The 23,896-nt window shown below is 42.9% G+C and overlaps 1 protein-coding gene across 7 annotated transcripts in view; it reads right to left on the bottom strand.

The window, feature by feature from the left end:
• Positions 1 to 23,896, bottom strand: part of MAN1A2 (mannosidase alpha class 1A member 2) — a 151,071-nt gene that overhangs the window by 62,847 nt on the left and 64,328 nt on the right. For all 7 annotated transcript variants that reach the window (XR_012676183.1, XR_012676184.1, XM_075165734.1 and 4 more), the window contains one exon: positions 22,892 to 22,972. Coding sequence is in view for 5 of the 7 variants with exons in the window: in XM_075165734.1 (XP_075021835.1) it covers positions 22,892 to 22,972 (81 nt within the window). In the remaining 2 variants the exon portion in view is untranslated. The remainder of the gene's footprint in view (positions 1 to 22,891; positions 22,973 to 23,896) is intronic.

Below are 23,896 nucleotides of genomic sequence, written 5' to 3'. Positions count from 1 at the left end.
GCAATTTATATTATATTTATATTACTTTCTGTAATGAATTTATATTACTTTCTGTATGACAGAAAAAAAAAAAATTAATATGGAAATGAAAAATCTAAACCCATCTCAGCAGTCTAAGATCAGAGTTAAAAAAAACAGGAATCAACTTGAATCTGGACTATGGTGTCAACTTAAAATGGCTATGGTGTCAATTGGCTCTGCTTTCTTTACTTCCTCCCTTCAGATATTTGTACACATTGACGAGATGTTCCCGAGCCTTCTCTTTTCCAGGCTGAACAGTCCGAGCTCTTTCAGCCTTTCCTCAGATGAATGATGCTCCAGTCCCTTAACCATCTTTGTGGCCCTTTGCTGGACTCTCTCCAGTATGTCCATATCTCTTGTACTGGGGAGCCCAGAACTGAACACAGCACTTCATGCGTGGCTGCACCAGTGGTGAATAAAAGGGAAGGATCACCTCCCCTGACCCGCTGGCAACACTCCTCCTAATGCAGCCTGGGATACCATTCACTTTCTTTGCAGCAAGGGCACGTTGCTGGCTCATGGTCAACTTGGTATCCACCACTCTTCTGAAAAGCTGCTTTCCAGATGGTTGGCCTCAGCATACATTGGTGCATGGGGTTGTTCCTCCCCAGGTGAAGGACTTCGCACTTGCCCTCATTGAACTGCATGAGGTTCCTGTCAGCCCATTTCTCCAGTCTGCTGAGGTCCCTCTGGGTGGCAGCACGACGCGTTGGCGTATCAACCACTCCTCCCAGTTCTGTGTCATCAGCAAACTTGCTGAGGGTGCACTCTGACTCATCATCCAGATCATTAATGAAGATGTTGAACAGGATCGGACCCAGTATTGATACCTGAGGTACACCACTAGTTACTGGCCTCCAACTACATTTTGCACCACTGATCATCACCCTCTGGGCCCAGCCATTCAGCCAGTTTTCAATCCACCTCACTATCTGCTCCATCCAGCTCATAGTTCACCAGTTTCTTTGTGAGGATCTGTCCTGGTTCCAGCTGGGACAGGGTTAACTTTCTTCCCAGTAGCCTGGGGGGTGTGCTGTGTTTTGGGTTCGGTGTGAAAGGAGCGTTGATGGCCCATTGATGCTTTGGCTGTTGCTGGGTGATGCTTGCACCAGGAGGGGGGAGCACAGCCGGGGTGGTGGACCCAGCTGGCCAATGGGGTATTCTATACCATGTGACGTCATGCTCAGTATAAAAACCAGGTGTGTGGGGGGGCTCGGCCCCCGTTCGTGACACGCGGTCGGCGGTCGGTGAGCGGTTGTGTTGTGCATTGCCTGTTTTGTGTATTCTGTTATTGTTGTTGTTCTCACTGTTATTATTACTGTTCTACTTAGTTTTATTTCAATTATTAAACTGTTTTTATCTCAACCCGGGAGCTTTCCTACTTGTGCCCTCCCGATTCTCTCCCCCATCCCACCGGGGGGGGGGGTGATCGAGCGGCTGCGTGGCGTTTATTTTTGCTGGCTGGGGTTAAACCACGACAGTCCTTTTTGGCGCCCAACGTGGGGCGAAGGGTTGAGATAACGACAGATTATTTAGAACATATTAAGGAATTTATATCTGGTAACATATTCGTTTGTTCTGCACCATGCTCTTGTTTTTACTGTACCTGTTAAAAATTGGAGTTGGGTTTTGTAGTCTGTTGTGCTCTGCCGTGATTAATGATGTTTTGCCTGGGAGGTTTGTTACTAAAACGCTGGCATTGGGGGTTATTTGGTATTTGGGATTCATAATGAAGCCGTTTCTGCATTTCGGGTACCACCTCATGGAGACCATTAGCAATTATACCTTTTCCTCCGAGAGATTTTTTATGGAGGAAATAGAGAATGGCACCCTCACTACCTTCATCTCCTTTGTTAAAATAACTTGCCAGTACCTTGAACATCCCTGGGTAGTTAAGATATATCTCTTGGTACTCCTTGGGAATATTGTTGCGGTTTTCTCCAAGGTTAGTAAGCAATTTAAGAATGTCATCCAGAGATCTGCCCCAAGGTTGGATAGTTATGAGTGGCAAGGCGAGTGGGATAGCATGGGCAAATGCCTAGGGCGATGGGCACCCCCAGTGTTCTGGAACTTTACCCCTGAACAAGTGAAGAACCCTGAAAAATTAGTAGAATATTTGGAAGAAGTATGCTGTCACCCTGGCCATTCCAGGGAGACGCAAATCACTACAATGTGCTGGGGCCTGGCCCACGCCTACCCAGCCCTGTTTAACACCACTCAGAACCCTCAAGGGGAGGGAAACGTCTCTGCAGCTGATGACAAAGCAACAGGCCCTGCGGCTACCCCACCCCCCACGGCAAGCACAGCGGCTCCCTCACCCCCCAGGGCAAGCACAGCAGCTACTCCGCCCCCTGCGACAGAGAACCAACCCACACCGGTATCAGTCGCCCCTATACAAAAAAGAAAATGCACAAGAAAATCAGCTCGTCTAGTAAGGGATGAAGATGAACCAGGGCCATCACGAGAACAGGAGGAGGAGGAGGCAGAACCCGTGAATGAGATGGTGACCACCCGATCCCTATCCCTGGGTGAGCTGCGAGATATGCGAAAAGACTTCAGCTGTCGTCCAGGGGAGCACATTGTCACCTGGCTGCTCCGATGCTGGGATAACGGGGCCAGTAGCCTGGAATTAGAGGGTAGGGAAGCCAAGCAGCTGGGATCCCTTTCTAGGGAAGGGGGCATTGACAAAGCAATTGGACAAGGGGCACAAGTCCTCAGCCTCTGGAGGCGACTCCTGTCAGGTGTGAAGGAAAGGTATCCCTTCAAGGAAGATGTTATATGCCACCCAGGCAAGTGGACCACCATGGAGAGAGGTATCCAGTACCTGAGAGAATTAGCCGTGCTGGAAGTGATTTATGATGACCTGAACAACGAGCAGTTATCCAAAGACCCAGATGAGGTCAAATGCACCCGACCCATGTGGCGGAAGTTTGTACGGAGCGCACCAGCGTCACATGCAAACTCATTGGCAGTAATGACCTGGAGAGATGGAGAGGAACAAACAGTGGATGAACTGGCTGGCCAACTCCGGCAATATGAAGAAAGTCTCTCTTCCTCCCTACGAGCCTGTGTCTCTGCTGTGGAGAAACTGTCTCAGGAGGTCCAGCAAATCAAAGAGGATATGTCCTGCTCCCCCCCTGCACGGGCCAGCGTCTCAGCCATTAGGAGCAAACGTCCCTCTGCTCAAGAGAGGAGACATCGTGGGTACACACCCCGGGGCACCCTGTGGTTTTACCTGCGTGACCACGGAGAGGACATGAGGAAGTGGGATGGAAAACCTACCTCAGTCCTACAGGCACGGGTACATGAGTTGCAAGGGAAAACAACCACAAAAGGGGGTTCTTCCAGGAAAACCGCTGCTCCGGTCTCCAGTGAGTTCCCCAGACAGAGTAGAAGGGCTGATTCCACTTCCGACCTTAACAAAGGGACTTCTGATTCATACTTACAAGAAGTAGATAGCGAATATGATGACCAGGACTAGAGGGGCCCTGCCTCCAGCCAGGTGGAGGAAAGGGACAACCGGGTTTACTGGACTGTGTGGATTCGATGGCCTGGCACATCAGATCCACAAGAATATAAGGCTCTCGTAGACACCGGTGCGCAGTGTACCCTGATGCCATCAGGCTATAAAGGGGCAGAACCCATTTGTATTTCTGGAGTGACAGGAGGATCCCAAGAGTTAACTGTATTGGAGGCCGAAGTGAGCCTAACCGGGAAGGAGTGGCAGAAGCACCCCATTGTGACTGGCCCAGAAGCTCCGTGCATCCTTGGCATAGACTACCTCAGGAGAGGGTATTTCAAGGACCCAAAAGGGTACCGGTGGGCTTTTGGTATAGCTGCCCTGGAGACGGAGGAAATTAAACAGCTGTCCACCTTGCCCGGTCTTTCAGAGGATCCTTCTGTTGTGGGGTTGTTAAAGGTCCAAGAACAACAGGTGCCGATCGCTACCACAACAGTGCACCGGCGGCAATACCGCACCAACCGAGACTCCCTGATCCCCATCCATGAGCTGATTTGTCGACTGGAGAGCCAAGGAGTGATCAGCAAGACTCGCTCACCCTTTAACAGTCCCATATGGCCAGTGCGAAAGTCCAATGGAGAGTGGAGGCTAACAGTAGACTACCGTGGCCTGAACGAAGTGACGCCACCACTGAGTGCTGCCGTGCCGGACATGCTGGAACTTCAATACGAACTGGAGTCAAAGGCAGCCAAGTGGTACGCCACCATTGATATCGCTAATGCATTCTTCTCCATCCCTTTGGCGGCAGAGTGCAGGCCACAGTTTGCTTTCACTTGGAGGGGTGTCCAGTACACCTGGAACCGACTGCCCCAGGGGTGGAAGCACAGCCCTACCATTTGCCATGGACTGATCCACACCGCACTGGAACAGGGTGAGGCTCCAGAACACCTGCAGTACATTGACGACATCATCGTGTGGGGCAACACAGCAGAGGAAGTTTTCAAGAAAGGGGAGAGAATAGTCCAAATCCTTCTGAAGGCCGGCTTTGCAATAAAACGAAGTAAGGTCAAGGGACCTGCACAGGAGATCCAGTTTTTAGGAATAAAATGGCAAGATGGACGTCGTCAGATCCCAACAGATGTGATCAATAAAATAACAGCCATGTCTCCACCAACTAACAAAAAGGAAACGCAAGCTTTCTTAGGCGTTGTGGGCTTTTGGAGAATGCATATTCCAAATTACAGTCAGATCGTAAGCCCTCTCTATCACGTGACCAGGAAGAAGAACGACTTCAGATGGGGCCCTGAGCAACGACAAGCATTTGAGCAAATTAAACAGGAGATAGTTCAGGCAGTAGCCCTTGGGCCAGTCCGGGCAGGACAAGATGTGAAGAATGTGCTCTACACCGCAGCCGGGGAGAATGGCCCTACCTGGAGCCTCTGGCAGAAAGCACCAGGGGAGACTCGAGGTCGACCCTTAGGGTTCTGGAGTCGGGGATACAGAGGATCCGAGGCCCGCTACACTCCAACTGAGAAGGAGATATTGGCAGCATATGAAGGGGTTCAAGCTGCTTCGGAAGTGGTTGGCACTGAAGCACAGCTCCTCCTGGCACCCCGACTGCCGGTGCTGGGCTGGATGTTCAAAGGGAGCGTCCCCTCTACACATCATGCAACTGATGCTACGTGGAGTAAGTGGGTCGCGCTGATCACACAACGGGCCCGAATAGGAAACCCCAGTCGCCCAGGAATCTTGGAGGTGATCACGAACTGGCCAGAAGGCAAAGATTTTGGAATATCCCCAGAGGAGGAGGTGATGCGTGCTGAAGAGGCCCCACCATATAACAAACTACCAGAAAACGAGAAGCAATATGCCCTGTTCACGGATGGGTCCTGTCGCCTTGTGGGAAAACATCGGAGATGGAAAGCTGCTGTATGGAGTCCTATACGCCAAGTTGCAGAAACTGCTGAAGGAGAAGGTGAATCGAGTCAGTTTGCAGAGGTGAAAGCCATCCAGCTGGCCTTGGGCATTGCCGAACGAGAAAAATGGCCAGTACTTTATCTCTATACTGACTCATGGATGGTGGCGAATGCCCTGTGGGGGTGGTTGCAGCAGTGGAAGCAGAACAACTGGCAGCGCAGAGGTAAACCCATCTGGGCTGCCGCATTGTGGCAAGATATTGCTGCCCAGGTAGAGAACCTGACTGTAAAAGTACGACACGTAGATGCTCACGTACCCAAGAGTCGGGCCAGTGAAGAGCACCAAAACAACCAGCAGGTGGATCAGGCTGCCAAGATCGAAGTAGCTCAGGTAGATCTGGACTGGCAACATAAAGGTGAATTATTTATAGCTCGGTGGGCCCATGACACTTCAGGCCACCAAGGGAGAGATGCAACATATAGATGGGCTCGTGATCGAGGGGTGGACTTAACCATGGACACTATTGCACAGGTTATCCACGAATGTGAAACATGCGCTGCAATCAAGCAAGCCAAACGAGTAAAGCCTCTTTGGTATGGAGGACGATGGTTGAAGTATAAATATGGGGAGGCCTGGCAGATTGATTATATCACGCTCCCACAAACCCGACAGGGCAAGCGCTATGTGCTCACCATGGTGGAAGTAACCACAGGATGGCTGGAAACATATCCTGTGCCCCGTGCCACCGCCCGGAACACCATCCTGGGCCTTGAAAAGCAAATCCTGTGGCGACATGGCACCCCAGAAAGAATTGAGTCAGACAACGGGACTCACTTCCGAAACGCCCTCATAGACACCTGGGCCAAAGAGCATGGCATTGAGTGGGTCTATCACATCCCCTACCATGCACCAGCCTCCGGGAAAATTGAACGATACAACGGGCTGTTAAAGACAACACTGAGGGCAATGGGTGGTGGGACATTCAAGCATTGGGACACACATTTAGCAAAGGCCACCTGGTTAGTGAACACTAGGGGATCTGTCACTCGAGCTGGCCCTGCCCAATCCAAACCCTTACGTGCTGTAGAGGGGGATAAAGTCCCTGTCGTGCATATGAGAAATATGCTGGGGAAGACAGTCTGGGTTGCTCCTGCCTCTGGCAAGGGAAAACCCATTCGTGGGATTGCTTTTGCTCAGGGACCTGGGTGCACTTGGTGGGTGATGAGAAAGGATGGGGAAGTCCGGTGTGTACCTCAGGGGGATTTAATTTTGGGTGAAAATAGCCAATGAACTGAATTGTACGATGTTAGTTATTACATAGTACTGTATGTCATCACTTTTATGGTTACCATATGCCATATTAACAGTATTACAGTAAGAATCACCCAGATTAATTTAGGATGAACGCCGATGAAACTGAGCAAGGTGCAACAATGATAGAACCAGACGAGCGCCCAGAACTGGCCTCCGCATGCAAGAGCCCGACACCACACACCATCTCTCCTGCCCTGCAAGACTGTTACGATAGGTGGAACCCGAAGTCATGGACTAAATGAACTCAACGGACGTTTTAGAGGGATGGCCCATGGACTAAGGGAATGATATCTCTGTGTGCGTATATATCAAAAGGCAGGGAAAAGGAGCGGTGACTAATTGGAATGTATGGGAAAATGTGAGACCTGGGCATGATGTAGATGGTATAGAATAAGGGGTGGATATAAAAGGACTGTCGTGGTTTAACCCCAGCCAGCAAAAATAAACGCCACGCAGCCGCTCGATCACCCCCCCCCCCGGTGGGATGGGGGAGAGAATCGGGAGGGCACAAGTAGGAAAGCTCCCGGGTTGAGATAAAAACAGTTTAATAATTGAAATAAAACTAAGTAGAACAGTAATAATAACAGTGAGAACAACAACAATAACAGAATACACAAAACAGGCAATGCACAACACAACCGCTCACCGACCGCCGACCGCGTGTCACGAACGGGGGCCGAGCCCCCCCACACACCTGGTTTTTATACTGAGCATGATGTCACATGGTATAGAATACCCCATTGGCCAGCTGGGTCCACCACCCCGGCTGTGCTCCCCCCTCCTGGTGCAAGCATCACCCAGCAACAGCCAAAGCATCAATGGGCCATCAACGCTCCTTTCACACCGAACCCAAAACACAGCACACCCCCCAGGCTACTGGGAAGAAAGTTAACCCTGTCCCAGCTGGAACCAGGACAGGATCTTATGGGAGACAGTGCTGAAAGCCTCACCGAAATCTAGGCCAACAATATCCACTGCCCTCTCTTCATCTCCCAAGCCACTCATTTCATCACAGGTTATCAGGGTTGGTTGAGCATGACTTCCCCTTTGTGAATCCATGCTGGCTACTCCCAATCACCTTGTCATTCATGGGCTGGGGAATAGTTTTCCAAGATTAGTTGCTCTATCACCTTCCCAGGGATTGAAGTAAGGCTAACCAGCCTCTAGTTCCCTGGGGCCTCCTTCTTGCCCTTTTTGAAGGTAGGAGTGATCTAAGGGTGATGCCATTCATCTTGTGCAATACTCATTTAAACCTTAGCCTTTTAAGCCACTATACTTCTGTAAGGCATGCAGCTGTTACATGCAGGAGATTTACAGAGAAAGAAACTGGGCTTAATTCCTTAATTCTAACAGTCTCCAAAATTTTAAAACACAGCCAAATTGTCCCTGCTGGCAGTCCAGGACCTGTTACTTCTGTTCATGCAACTGTTGCTGGAGAGTCCTCCTGTGCTATGAGAGTTCTGGTCTCTCAAGAACAACAGGATAAAGCAGATAGTACTTCATCCATAAATATTACATAACTTGCTGATTTATTCATTTCACGAGCCAATAAATGCTTCATGAAATGTTCCTTCTTTCAAAAAAAAAAAAAAAAAAAAAGAAACCATACCAAAACAAAAAACCCCATTACCAATTCAGCAAACTCAGAATGTCAACATTTAGGAACATTTATGACTGTCTCCTCCTGCACCCATTCTGATCCAGGCCTCTCTTCCCTTTAAAGATTTCTAAAGTCAAACCTTCCCCTCCCCCCCCCCCAAAAAAAAAAAAAGAAAAATGCCTTTGTAAAGAGATTTTCTGAAACTCCCTTAGTTTTCAAAACATGCAGATTAGGCTGACATTTTCTTTAGCCAGTAACACCAAATACTTTGTAAAAGAAAATCACACTGGGTATCTCCCTGAAAGATAGGTTTTGCTGACAATTTGAAAGAATGCTAGGAAGGCAAGAAAGGCTGTCCAGTTTCAGATGATGCATGAAATTAGGTGATGTCACAGTTGCCTCTGATCTAAAAATCACAGCTACACAAGCCTAGCTATCCTTAGTATCCCCATCTGGACATTCAGAGATTCAGCTTGTAATAAATTTCTAATGCAGTGTATCAGAATTATCCTGACTTCAAGGAAAAAGCTGCAACTATGTCTGTATTCTACTTCTGAAACAAAAAGTTCAGTAAAGCCCACAGGACTGTACAGGTCCATTCATACACCCAAGTCTCCAGATCTCCTCCTTCCGAGAGGCTCTAGACTGAGATAAAAATAAAGGTCATGTTTTTATGGAATACTGAATACAGGGACAGGTGAAACATTGGCAAAAGAGATGGCAAGAAACTACCCCATCCTATCAACCGATATGGATGGACAAGACAACCTAGGAAAACTACCCCAGTGATAGTTCCTAAGTTAGAGTTGTCCTGAAAAGCATTAAAATGCCTATCTGATCATACTGTTCAGCTACAATCTCCAGTCTACAAATGCGCAGAAAAATAAACACAGAAAAATACTTAAACTGCATCAGTTAAATGCAGATAAGACAGATATTATCTGGTTGACATCAACTTTCCCTATTTACATTTTACAAATTAGCAATTATATGTTCAAATCCTGCTTCTTAGATAGAAGATAATAAATACTATGGTGGTTTTCTACCACCAGCAGGGAAAGATTTGCTAACAGAATTCTTAAGTGATACTATCTTTATCTTTCACTAAAGTTTTCCAAAGCTGCTTTCCTGGACAACAGACGTGAAGGAATCTAGTTACTGTTGACTGAGGCATCTTAGGATCTAATGAAATATTCATTGGTTTCACACTATTGATATTTTTGAAAAATCCACATGAGAAAGTTTGGGCATATATTAGCTTACTAGAAATATTTGAAATTTTTGCTCTAGAAGATCTAAACGTACAAATTTGGCATGCACTGGACAACCAGCTAATCACATTTGAACTACCTGGCACTGGTTAATAATACCTCAATTAAACTGCATGATTTCTAATCACTTCAATAGCCGTATCAGCTTCCTTGGCATGGGTTTCATGCATATCTGAGTAGAAAAGTTACATGTTCTCCATTTTTAAAGAGCCTTCAAATCTGAGGCATTTTACACCAGTCAGCCAACATCACAAATCACTTAAAATTCAGAATAAATGCCATGAAAATCTGGCCTATAAATGCCTCCTTGATCTGATCATCCCAGGAAGATATAATGCCCTGTTTCTCATCCCGCCTAACTGAGCCAAAAACCATGGCAGTTTTGAGTTAGTTTTCTCTTCTATTATTATTATTAGAAAGTTGCTTTCAGCCCAGGCAATTTTTATGCTTTATCTTTCCTTCTTTTCGTATCTCTGACTTCTTCACTGTAAGTTTCCCTGCACAAGCAGTATCAACCTGCCAGATTAGTTACCTTTATAAATAAATTGTCTCAGGACTAGAAGCAACAATCTTGAATTTGCACAACATACCAGTCACAATCACTCATGCCTAAGCATGCTCCAAGGATATAAGTGGGCTTTTAAAAGACTCTCCTTTCAGATGATTTCTTCTTGCTGAGAGAGCTACTGTAGCATAGGGAACCAGAAGTGAGAGCACAGACAATGTCTGGCATCTGGCTTAAATGTTCTCCCACTAGTTGCTGGCAGCAAGAAAGTAGATTGATTTAGAAAGCCTGGAAAAAGGGAATGGAGAAAGGAAAGGATAAAATCTGAACAGCCATCAGGAAACCAAACAAAAGAGCCATCAAGGGACAGAAGATCAGTATGGAGCTTTGCCAGCAGGAAAGCAAAATTGGTAAAAGATAAGACTTCCAGTCCCCCACCTCATACAAGGTGAAGTGCCAGGGAGAAGTTGTTAAAAAAAGAGAGCACAAAGTAGGAGCTGAAGGAAAGAAAGGGCATCAGGAGGAAGGGCAGGGAATGAATGGATGGCTAAAGCAGACAAGACCTAACAAGGGACCATGGAGGGAGCGCCAAGAGTGTAGCTGTAAGGAAAAGGGAGTATGAGGAACATCTCGGGGAATCTGACAGGGGAGGAATGCTTTCTCATCCAGAACATATTCTTCAGACCTAGAATTGACCCTAATATATCAGCCTCTCAACATGCCTTTGCAGCCAAACACACCCAGGCAAAGCAAATGGCAAAAATTAATCTTGTGGGGTTTTTTTTTGGTTTTTTGGGAGGGTTTTTTTGGTTTTGGTTTTGTTTTTGTTTTTTTTTAAATAATCAGTGATTGTTGGTATTTTGCTACTACCAGTTGTTCTACTGAGTTGAGTAACAGACTTCATTATGTTCCTGAAGGTCCCAACCCAACTGATGATCCAGTCTCTCCGTGGTTTTTAAGAAGGAAAATGTGTATTAGGAACCCTAAGAAATGGTTCTGAAGTCAAGTAATTAAGCTGTTTGTGCTATACTTACAAGTCTTATGAGAATCCTTTTCATACAACAAAAATTATCTACCTTGTCCGATTATTAATCTCTCTTGACACTGGCTTTTTTTGGTAACACCTGCTCCTAACACGTTTTCCGCTCATGTCAAATATCTCCTTAATTTCCCACATATTTTTCTCCGCTATGTCATCTTTTTTGTCCTTCAGCTCTGTGCTTACATTTTATCAATTTCTACTTTCTTTCTCAGTTATTCCTCTGTCTCCTGTTTCTGCCAAGCTTTCAATTTTAAATTATTCTTGATTTCCCCTTTAGACTTGCCAGAAATGACTCAGTCCCCTTTAGACTGTATTTGCCTTTACAAAAAAGTTAAACAGAGATGAAATTACATATTGTTTCACACTATGTGCACTCACTATACACACAGCCTCCCTCCTCCCACTGGTATGATGTAACAGATTACAATGCAAAAATCAGTTTAGAAAAAAATAATTAAAAAATCACACAGCTTTTACATCTTCAAAAGCTTATCCTTTACACAATGTCAGATGTAAAATACATTTCATTATATTGTACCTGAAAGTGAGTAAACAGCGTTTTGTGTTTTGGGTTTTTTTGTTTGTTTGTTTTTTTTTTTTTTTTTAAATGGATTAACTGGCTTCTTTTCACAGCTTTACAGACATATTAGCTTATCTACAGTTAATATACATATTAGGACCAAGTTCTGACAGAAAATTAGTTGGCAAACAAAAGCTATGAGCAATGAATTAGTAAGCACCAAATCTTCATAGCTGCATAAATTCTGCAAGGCACTTGAAAAACCAGACATTTATTTTGAAAAATAGTAAGATAAATACCCTAACCTCCTGCAGCATAATTTATAGATCCTAGGGCCAGAAATAAGACAAAAATTTTCTTCTTTTATGCCATACAAACAAAAATCGAAAAGGCTCAACAGAGCAACAATTTGATCTTCTGTATAAAATAAAGCATAATTACCAAGCCACCTTTGTGTTTCTGTCAATAAGTAGTATTTAAGTGAAACGTTTCTTCCAGAGACATATCTGGCCCGAGTCGTATACAACATACCGACTATTCATGTGTCCAGGAAGCGTAACTATCAGTCCTTTAACTTTTCGTGATTATTCTACACTTCTGCTGTTTTTATACATCCTTTTAAGAACATGATTACCAAGACGTTTACAGCACACCGACAGTGACCCTTTACTAATGACTTAGAAATAAATTCCTCCTCCTATTCAAAACTCCCATTTATAAATCCAAATGCTCATAGGTCTTTTGCCACAGGATTTCATACCAAAAGTTCAAACTGACCTGCTTGCCTTTTGTGAGTTCCACATACTCTTGAAGCCACAGCTACTCAAAACATATTCCCTTGTTCTGTTCCCATGTTGGTCTGGCCAACATGGGCTGTTTTTTTTTTTTTTTTTTTTATTATAACTTACAGCCTGCATCTACACCTTTGGCAAAATTAAAATGGACTTCATTTATAAGGCCACGTTGGCCAATTAATTAAATTTCTCCAGAGTTTTCTATTTACTTGCCATTTCAACATGAGCAAATCTACAGTCAGCTATAAATTCTTATGAGAATACTTTTATTGTCAAATCACTACTATACTGATGATCTCTTATTTTCCATTAACTGAATTTCTGGGATGGGGAGGAGGAGCGAAATCAGCCTAACTGGCTCACAGATACCTAGATCACCTTAGATGACCTTTTCTGAATATGGACATAGTTGTGTTCTTTCGGTTTAGGCACTTACCTGCAATTTTATATTTTGAATTTAAAAAATGAATGTTAATAGGCTAGAGACCTTCTTTATCATTTCTTTAAAGATTTGTCAGCTGATTATCCAATTCATAAATGGCAATACAGCACTACTGCAGACAGCTTAGCATCCTCTTGATTCCTAATAGACTAGAAGAGTCTTTATCATGTGATAGGTGAACACATCATTAGAGGCAACATGACTTTTGCTAGTGGTTTTGCTAGTTTTTGGTGGTTTTGCTTAGCAGGTTTTTGTAGCATTTGTGGCATTTATTTCATTTTTCTCTCACAGTACCTGTTCTTGTCTAAACAGTTTTTAATATTCAAACTCCTTTATAAGAGGGAAACCCAACAGTTAGCACTAAATGAAAACAAGTTCCAAAAGGCAAAACCAGCCAAAGATGTCTGGTTTTAAAGTGCTATCATGTCCGGAGTTGTATTTTTGTTTTGTTTTAAAGTGAAAAAAAATCCTACTGGAAGAAATGTGTTTTCAGTTGATGAAGAACAATGTCATATTTCTCCTCTGGATCAGATCGAGCATGAAAACCCTCAGTGCAGACGTTAACGTAGGAGGAAAGAACATAGGAAAACTCAGTGGGTAGAAATTAGTGTGTTACTGTGTCAACAGTAATGCCAATAAATGAATGTCTGGAAAAATAGCAGGTAAGATACTGTGTTTGCTGTCACTGGTGCCCATCAGCATGACTGTTACACTACTGAAGAGGGGGCCAAAACCTAATAGATATGGTCATCAGGAGATATGTGACATGCGAGTAGTTACAAATGATCTATTCTTTCTTAGCTTTTACAGCCCTCTGCAGGAACATGACCAAAGAGTGAGTTTTAAGAGTGGCTATTACTGCATAGTTAATTGTATTTTCTATTGCTAAAACAGCTTGTTCTTTATTTTCACCTGTTTAAAGCATGCTATATCAACAGGCAAAGCTATTTCCAATCAGACTTAGAGGAAACAAAATTGCAACGAAGTCAATCTTTCCTTCCTTTCTTCCTCTTCGGGTGCCGTGCGGTACCAAGATGCAGCAATAAATTGGGCTAAGTATCATTTGCCAATCAAGAAAACTTTTAGTACAAGCCTGGTAAACAGAGACTGCGCAAGGATTACAATCTGCACTACAGCGAGCAGTGGCAATGCCCAATATGTGACAATGCTTTAGAACTCAAGAAAAAAAGATTTCTTTCAGACTGTGTCCTGTTAGAGACCAGTGAGCTGTCACGACCACTTATGAATAAGCAGCTGATCTCCTGGCAACACACTGAAATCTCATCTTTATTGGATAGGATGCACACAATGCTATTATCTCTTCTGAGATTTTAAACCTTTGAAAACTTAATTTAGATAAGCCCCTTCATAGGTACAGTCAAGACTTCTGTGAAACCAGTTCACAAAATATATTGTCTTGCTTACTGAAGACCTATACTTTATATATTTAGGTCAGTTATTGGCAATATCCATTGGCATATATAACATACTTTTACTAAGGAGTCTTCCTGCACAGAAGAGATGCTGCCTGTCAGTTTCCTGATTTTGATTATCTGTTAATAGAGTATCAAGTACTTAACAGCCCTCGCTCTCTATTTTAAATGACAGATTTCAGGCTGGATTTATCCATGCGAATTCTATTATAATCTTGCCCAGAAATATATGTCATTTTGATGGTGTTTATAAGGATGAGAAAGACAATCATGTAAAGAAACTGCTTTATATCTAAGGCTGGCAAAGGTAAAAACAGTAAAATATTAGTCTTTTTTTTATATTGCAAATACCATAAATAACTTTGTTCAACAAAAATAAAACAACCACCCATCCTTTTTATTGTATTAATAAATCAGCAGCAGACAAGAACACTTTGTCATAATGGTGTAAGTGTCCTCCTGCCACTATCACACAACAGCCGTTAGAATAATATTCACTTTGTTTTCCTTACTTGATGCCGTTTCTCAAGCACAGCCATGTACTCTGCGCAACAACTGACCCTCTATCCATCTCTGGGCTTCTGTCATTCCACGCATTATTGCTAGTAGGAATGTTTTATTTGCCACTACCAGTCACACCGAGAGTTTTAATGATTTATGAAGCTCCACTTCATGAAAAAAAGCAACAGGTACCTTGTGCACTCTCTCCACACCAGATAAGATGCTTAGTCACTCTAAAGGCAAGATGGGGTTACTCCTCCACACCTTAGAAATCTCTTTATGACTGCTAGCAAATGAGCTCTAGGCAAAGCATGTATCACTTACTACTCCTAATTCTCAGCCACTTGGCTTTCTTTACAACCCAGAACATACTCAAGAACTGGAAACAACCCCCAAATCCTGCTGCAAACAGCTGCAGCTGAACTTTTGTGGGGAGGAACCCAGAAGCCATGTTTGGTTTTATTACAGACTTCCTACAAGATGCTAGTCAAGAGAGTTAAATCTGTGTTTTCAGAGACCACTACAGCATTCCTTTTTCTGGTTCACCTTGCTTCAGAAAATGTGCTGAATTTTCAGAAGCTTTAAGGACTCTAATCTGTAAATGAGGGCCATAGGCTCTCAGAGTGCTAATTGCTGAGACAAGGTACAGTCATACTTCTGTTCACTGAAGCACCCCAAATCCAGGGAATATCTCCAGCATTTTATCCATAAGTCTATCCACTACTCAATTACTGATGTCTGAAATTAGCATGATAACATGTACTCTCACAAGAATACTGTAAACTTTCATGAATGAACATTTCACACGGATGTTCCAGCAAGCGCCTGGATATGCTTGCTCCGGGTACTTTCTCTCAACATCAGAGGATTTTGCTTCCTGCTCTCAGTATACACAGGATCTCGCTCAACTCCTAACACACACAACATGAGAGAGCAGAAAATAAAGCATGCCGGGAACACACACGGGAAACACCAAAATCCTTAACCAAGGCTGAAAGTTTATGAAGGTACTACAAACTGAAATAAGATTTATTAGTGAAAGTCTAATATCAAAGGACTTCATCTTCCAATTCACACAGCCATGAGAAGGGGAGAGGAGTGACTATGAGAAAAGCTGCTATTTGAAGGAGTTTAGCAACCCCTCCAGGTGACAACAAGCTCCAGAAGGTGTCCAGGGCGATGAGGGCTTTCCACCACAGTGAGCCACACAGTGTCACAGACAAGGGTGGGGCTGTAGCCATGGGAAAGGGTCAGACTTAGCATATAGAATGCAGGAGACTCCTTCCTCAGTTGGGGAGATGCAGATGACTCTAACTATCAGTGGATGGGGCTCATTTCTGCTTGGCTAGGACTTGCTATGTAACAAGGAAGTATGCCGAGTCCCTCTGGAAAGACAGAAACCTTCTTGAAGCAAGGAATGAGTAAGAAGAGGTCCCACAGCATGGAGAATGCCTTGAAGATAGTGGCACTGCTGCTTCTGCTCCTCTTGTTTCTTCTGCAAATGCTGACTCAGCAAATTGGACTCAAAGTTACCCCAGAGATGGGAGGAGATTACTGCTTCCCAGTCCCTTCTCACTGGGGATGCTTCCTGAAGAGCAGGGATAGCCAACCTTACTGGTTCCAGCCCCATCAGAAATTCACCTTCTCAGCCTTATGTTGTCTTCCTTCCTTCTTTGGTGAGGATGATGGTGATGGCAGGGGCCTTATCACTAGAATTGCCTCAGAGAGAAAGGGCAACTGCAACTTCGAGAGCTCCAGCCTCCAAGGAATAAATGGTACTCAAGGATTATTAACCCTCAGGGGAGATGCCACAGTATCCAGAGACAGTAGACATGCCTATGATTGGGATCACTGTGAAGAGATTACTATTCCTTTAGATTTGCTCAAAAATTTCGACTTTACCTATCTGTTCTTCAAGAAGCTGGACAGACATTTGGCATGCAGTATGAGTATCACATTCATTCTAGCAGTGGGTATGGTCACTGCTGGAGGCTCTTGGGCAGGAGCCATAGAGGAGAAATGACAGCAATTCATCAAATACAACTGTAAAAAACCACAAGATTTTGAGCACACAGCAATCAACTCTGGTATCTTCTTTATTTGCGAAAACATAGCAACATAGTCCTTTATCTTGCTTATGCTTTATTCCTCCTATGATCATTTAGTGTGTTTAATTACAGGATTATTCTGCATATATGCACCACTTGGGCTCTACAGCTGTCTCTCTGCTTCCTTGAACAAACTCCCATTTGGAGAGCAGAAAGTTCATTTACAGTATCTTCACAAAGGCTTGGAAGTGAAGAAACTGCTCCTAGCAGGGTTCAGTATCTTCACTGCTGTCTTTTGGCTGGTCTTCAGAAATGAGGAACAATGGGCCTGGATCCTGCAAGATGCTCTAGGAATCTCTATCTGCCTTTATGAGCTCAAAGAAGTTCAAACAGACAATATGAAGAACTGCAGCTTGTTTCTGCTGGCATTCTTGGTCTATGATGTCTTCCTTGAACTTATCACTCCTTCACTAACCAGGTGTGGGGACAGCATAATGGAAATTATAGCTCTTGGACCATTTAATTCAGCACACCATGAGAAAATCCCATTTCTGCTGAAGATTCCAGTGTGGTACCCTACATCAGGTTCTGACAGACCTTCTACTGTCCTAGGCCTTGAGGACATTGTAATTCCTGGTCTCCTGGTAGCCTGCTCTCATAGATTAGACATTCAGGCACGCTCGTCACAGATCTATTTTGTAACTTCTACTGCAGCTTATAACTGCGGTCTGTTGGCAAGCTTTGTTTTTTCAGCATTAATGCCGAAAGATCAGCCAGCTCTTTTCTACTTGGTGCCATTCATTCTTACTGCTTGCCTGGTTGTTGCTTTTTTGCGCCAGGAGTTGAGAGCGTTTTGGACAGGCAGTAATTTTACAAAGCAGCCCTCCTGTCCTCCCTCAGAAATCAGTATCAGCTACCCTGATGCCCAAAAAGACCCAGATCCACAAATGTGACTGAAAGAAGTGGAAGAACACATAATCCACCATATACCCAATAAAGACCAATTAGATAATTTGTGTTGAAAAAAAAGAATTTACCAACACCAACATACATAGTGAAGAGAAAACCTCATGCTACCCAGAGAAAAAGCAAGCACCAAACACGACTGATCTTGAACAAAATCTTAAATCAGAGAACTGGATAGACACCATAGGAGATGAAAGAATTCTAGAGCCACATCCTGAGAAAACAGCTACACAATATGGCTGATTACTAGGTAACAGAGGAAACTCTCTGGAAAGAGACTTTGAAAAGATTGTATGGACAGACAGGTCCAATCTAATAATAAAAGTGTAACTTGCAATAGCATAGCATCCTTTTTTTGTGAAATGCAAGTGCTTTATCTTGTTCTGATCTCTATGTATACATGATACTCTTTCATTAAGCATTTCTATCCTGAGGCTATTAGATATAATAGAGTGATATCAAGATATTTTATTTTATTAATGTTGGATAAGAAGTTAAAGATAACAATAAATAATAAAAACATTCTTATACAGTTAAGTCTAGGGAATTAACTTGGAATAAACATAAAGGAACCTACTGTTCTGGGGAAAAGGCTAGATAATGCCTTGATAGGCATCATTGAAAACTACAAAACAACATGGATTCATAACTAAAGACAAAAATTGTATTTGTCCCAGGATGATGCATGACAGAAAACAAGTCTCTTAATGCAGCCACAAAAAAAATTTTTGTTGCGTTTTTGTTTTGTTTTGGGCTTGGGGTTTTTGTGGTGTGCGGTTTTTTTTGTTGGGTTTTTTTTTTTAATTCACATAAGGCTGATTTTCATTCTAAGCTGCTATAGTCAATGTTTACTCCAAAGTAGGCATATGGAACATTTCATTTCTACTTATTTTTGTTATATTATCAACTACACCACAGTCCCACCCCAAGCGTAATGAAGACCATGTGTAGCTCCTATAGAAGTTAAAGGATTGTTGCACGGATTACTGAGAAACAGTCTGGCTCAATTTAGATAAGAAGTCATTATATACTTTACTGCCAGTATGTTAATTTGGCCTGTTAAACTCCATTTGACAGATGGAAAAGAGGAAGCCCCATCCTTGGAAGTGTTCGAAGTCAGGTCAAACGGGGCTTTGAGCAACCTGATCTATTCAAAGATGTCCCTGCCCATGGCAGGGGAGTTGGACTAGATGATCTTTAAAGGTCCCTTCCAACCCAAACCATTCCATGATTCTCTATTCCACTATTTTAGCACATATTCATTATATATTTCAATAACGTACTTTGGAGAAAAGCCACAGGCTCAAAGCTTCAAACAAGACCCCAAGAATCTGTCAAGCAATGACAGATTGGTACCTCATTCCTACGTAGGAACTGAGACAAAGAAGGGACGCTCTTAGATCTGATAATATACACCTAGTCAGACACCAGATCGCCTGTCCATGATCAGCCAGGAAAAACTTATTGTGCGGAGGATTTAAACAAGGACCTCCCAGATTGCAGACCTACTACCCCTGCCACCAGATAAATCTCAGTGTTGTTTCAACTTCAGAAGACTGAAACAGAATGCACAGGCAGATTTTCCACTGTGTCAAGTTTCACAAGCATATCTTGATTTTCTTCTATTCAAAAGGCATTCTGACATGGAAAAATGGAGAAAGATGGTGATTTTTCCCCAAATCAGGAGAACTGCCTGTTAGACAGAGAAACAATTTTGTCTCTCTACATCAACAGAAAGGTACAGTGAGGCAAGACAACCAAGACATTCAGCCAGAGGGACATGAAAACGTATTCTCCTCAAACTTCAGCTTTACATGCTCATCACTCAAGAAAGTCCAGTAGAAATTCCTACGTGTAGAAGGTTGAGCTGTTACAAAATTCACAAGTGTCATGTTTCACAAGGAAAGCCCTGTGACTCAACACTGGACAGGACAAGCCATTGGACATTTTAAGCCAAGTTGTCAGTTGCTAAAAACAGCAGCTTTTTTTTTGTTTTAAGGGAGACATATTTCATTATTCCCCCATCCGCTGCAGTGAGTAAGAGGGAACTCTTACTGAAAGAAGGGACAGCAATACCCGCAATCTTAATACAAAAGGTTTAAAAATTTACCATCAACTATAACCAGCATCATTAAAACCGTGATCACGGTTGATGCTCCTCTGAGTAATACTAGTAACATGACAGCTAAAATATAGCATGGAGACCACAGAGTCAGGCCACTAGACATGCTAAATAATTTTTAAAAACTAACATGTTTCTAATAAGAGCAGTAAGCATCACAATTTTATCTAAATTAATAGCCAGCTGTACTTAAAAACTATGATCAATATCTACCATTATGACTCATAATCAGATAAAATCCTATCAAGCACAATTACCCTCTTCATACAAAGGGCAAAAGCATATAGATAAACCATGCTGACTATCAAATTCTCCAAACGTGGCCACTTAAAAATGATTGAACTTCCACAGCCGATGCTGAGTCTTGGACACGTTCTTTTATGGTTGTCACTATAGCACCTTTAACAGCACTAAGTGACAGGAGTCAAAATGAAGTAAGAACAGCTTTTATAACTGCCACCAAATAGGTAACTCTTGTTGCGGACCTAAGCAGAATTTATATAAGTTAAACGGGGAAAACCAGAATTAATTCCAAACAGCCTGTTCGTTGTATTGGACCTATTTTTCAATACATCAAAGATGACATGCAAAAGTATGGAAATTAGTATGAAAACCTTCTAAACCAGTATCTAGCAACAGTCTTACAGAAGTAGAGGCTTGGAGGAAGGGAGATGGGGATTGGAATATCAAGAAGGTGTGGGAAGGGAACATGAGCAAGTAAATGATAGCTTGATAAACAAAGGAAGGATACCTACCAGTAGAGAGAGACTCCCTTAGAGGCGTAAGTCCATGTGCATGTTCACAACCTGATCAGGCAAAACATCCAAACACTTGGGATCAGACTTGCCTGTCTTAGTAGTGGCTAAGAAGTGTCTCCTCACACGTCTGAACGCAGTAAAAGAAGGAAATTAAGCATGCCCCAATCCTGAGCTAAGGAATACCTTCCCTTCTTGGGAACAGAAGACCAGATTGGAAATCACATCTCAAACAAATCTGTTTCCAACTCCAAGGAGTTCTCAGAGGCAGGTGTCTCTCTCCTGGGACAGTGATCACTTAATGTGATCCGAGCTCCAAGCAACAGAAATACAGATTTCTGGAAAGGAAGCATCCTTCAACATGCTGCTGAGGTCACTTGCACTACAGTAGGAACTACCATGACTACTCCCAACAGTTCCAGCTTAGCTACTTCAGCTGCTCCTTGTCCTCCTGCACAAGTTGAAAAGCGCATGCAGCTCAGACTGCTCTCCATGAAACTTATTTGCTACAGAAACAAAAACACAAGCATTTTTCCTTTCTTATGTCTGACAGCAAAAGAAAGCTTCTGTTCTGAGGGCCTTCAAAAGAAAACTGGTAGGTTAATAATGCTGACCTAGATGAAATTCAGAACCTGCCTCAAGTTAATATTTGGGCTGATCATTCAGTGATTTTTTATGCCTTCTTTTGTTAGGACAGAAGTGTAAACCAACAGGGCTTAAATTTCACCACTACTCTAACACAAGTGATAGCTGCTACAAAGGCTGTCTTCCTGAAGAGATGCCAGAGCAACCAATTTAAAAGGCTGACTTGAAACACTGGGGAATAGGATCACTCCCTGAGGGCAAAACCCTTACTGAGCTGTGAGAAAACTGTGACAAGACCTAAGCCTGACAGATTCCGGAGGCAGAGAAAGGCTCACTGCCACAAACGCAAGGTCAGCTCCTCAGTTGCCGTAAAGGAAAGAGGGGCAAAATTATGTGCTTCTCCTTTCCTTTGGCCTCCTATAACAGACTACGTGAATCAGCGTAGCAGAAAGGACTGCTTGCAGCTGATCCCTCTGCAGACAGGGGGCTTGGAGAGCGTGGACAGTGAAGGAGATGAAGCAGTGATGAAAAATAAACTAGCAATTTCTTTCAAGATATACACTGGATTTTTGCTTTGCCACTAAGCTCTTCTTCCAAAAAGACGACACTCCTACAAGAGCAAATTCCCAGATCCCAGGATGATGCCAAAGACCTAAAGAGCCAACAAATACGGGGTTTTCTCCTAGTTATTTTTAGGGCTGCGGGCTTAAAATCCCTGAGAACTTGTTGATACGTATGTGGCGCTCCCCTAAACAAAGGAGGAAGATACATATGAACACATGAAAGTGTACCAAACCTTAAGCCATGAAATATGGCTGGAAGCCTAATGTTCTAGGTAGTGGGCTACAGAAGTGACGTGAAAAACAACAGGTAAAACCAAACAAAGCAAAGACATAGGCAACAGATCCAAAGACAGGTAGCTGGTAAGACATAAGAGCAGCTATGACAATCTGTAGGTTGGATCAGGCTCCAGCCTTGTTTAAAATACATGAAGAGGTCACAGCAATGTTACTGCTAGACCAAAGAAGTCCAAGGTTGCAAGTCTTTGGGTATACGCATCCTTTCAATCTAAGCATGTCTTTGCATAACCTCTCAGAAGTGCAAGTCTCTGATCTTTTTAAATAGATGTTTCAAAAGTGTGATGAAATTGGCTTGATATTTCTCAGTTTGTCACTGAGAAAATGGTAAGAAGATTGTGTAGTGCTTTTGTGAAGCAAACCTACAGCCTTGCAGGACAAGTGACAAAACTATTATTTCTATCTTCATGGAGTTACAGAATATCAAAACAAGTTATTGTTGGCATGAGAAGCTAGTGACTTAACATTTCAGGCTGATGTTTACTTGAGTGGATATCTTTTGAAAACATCTTGATAAAAGAAGCGTTTCAAAGCTCTAACAAAGAGTCCTGAATTGGCCAAGACCTGAAAGAAACAAGCTTTAAAAATTCCATACTCTAAGAATCTGGTTACTTTAGACAACTCACTGCTGTAAAATTAGTTTGCAAACTACTGAGAAACCAGGATTCTAGAAAATTCTTCACATGCAACATTTGCTAGAATACATTAAATTTCACAGATACCTTCCAGCCTCCTTACCTCTTGTCCTGAAAGGTAGTACGCTGCTAGAAGACCACCAATGAAGCGAATATTGACCTCAAAAACAGACACTTCGGAATTCTAGAACAGGAAGAAAGAGTAAATAATTAACCAACTCTCTAATCAAAGAAGAAAAAATCATCAAGGCAGAGGCAAGTACGTACCCCAAACCAATCTGTGTGCAAGGGTTTGTACTGTTTCAGTATCTAGATCCATACTGAAATTCTTGTGCACATCTTCACAACACCAAGTGATAATTCTAGTTACAGCTTCAACTGATTTTTAAAAATCAAATTAGCTTTTCTCCTGCTCTCTAATGATATTACCACCACAAAGTGCAATTAAAGTTGTTTGGGGATGGTGAGAAAGAAGGCAAGGACTACCCATTTTCATAATTCAGCATCTTTTCTCTTACATTTAAGCATAACACCAAAAATTCTGGGTTTACAGGATAAAGTAGAATAATAATTACAGAATTCCTGTAATGTGTTTTCTTAACCTGAATTACCAATGTGCAATCTCAAATTCAGAGCTTCATTTTAACATAGTCTCTGCCTAGGAATAGCCTTTATGTATTTAATGTTATGACAAGTATCGCAAGACCACTGAGAAACTCAAGAGAATAAACCATTTTACTGCCTTCCTCCGCATTAATATCCTTGGGCTAAATTCACCAGTATCTTTTGACTCATTTAACCCACTGAAAAATTAAGAGGAACTAGATAGTTTTAACATCTTTCTGCCTCCCTCTGCACCCTATTCACTCCTTTGCCTGCATACAGCCCATCTGTCTCCCCCCTAAACTTCTCTTCATTCAACCCATTAGACACAGAAATGTAGTTTTATTAAAAGATTTTGAGATAAGGGAGACTTTTCCTTTTATACAGGAAAGTCACTACAATGTACACTGTACAATTTGACCCACCAATTAGCACACAGTTGAAATGATACTTATAGGCATGTCTTTCCTTTCATGCTATTTCTATGGCACCTGTGGTTATATCA

The sequence above is a fragment of the Calonectris borealis genome, chromosome 1 (genome assembly GCF_964195595.1).
Source record: "Calonectris borealis chromosome 1, bCalBor7.hap1.2, whole genome shotgun sequence".
Lineage (NCBI taxonomy): Eukaryota > Metazoa > Chordata > Aves > Procellariiformes > Procellariidae > Calonectris > Calonectris borealis.
This window is presented reverse-complemented; position numbering and strand designations above follow the sequence as displayed.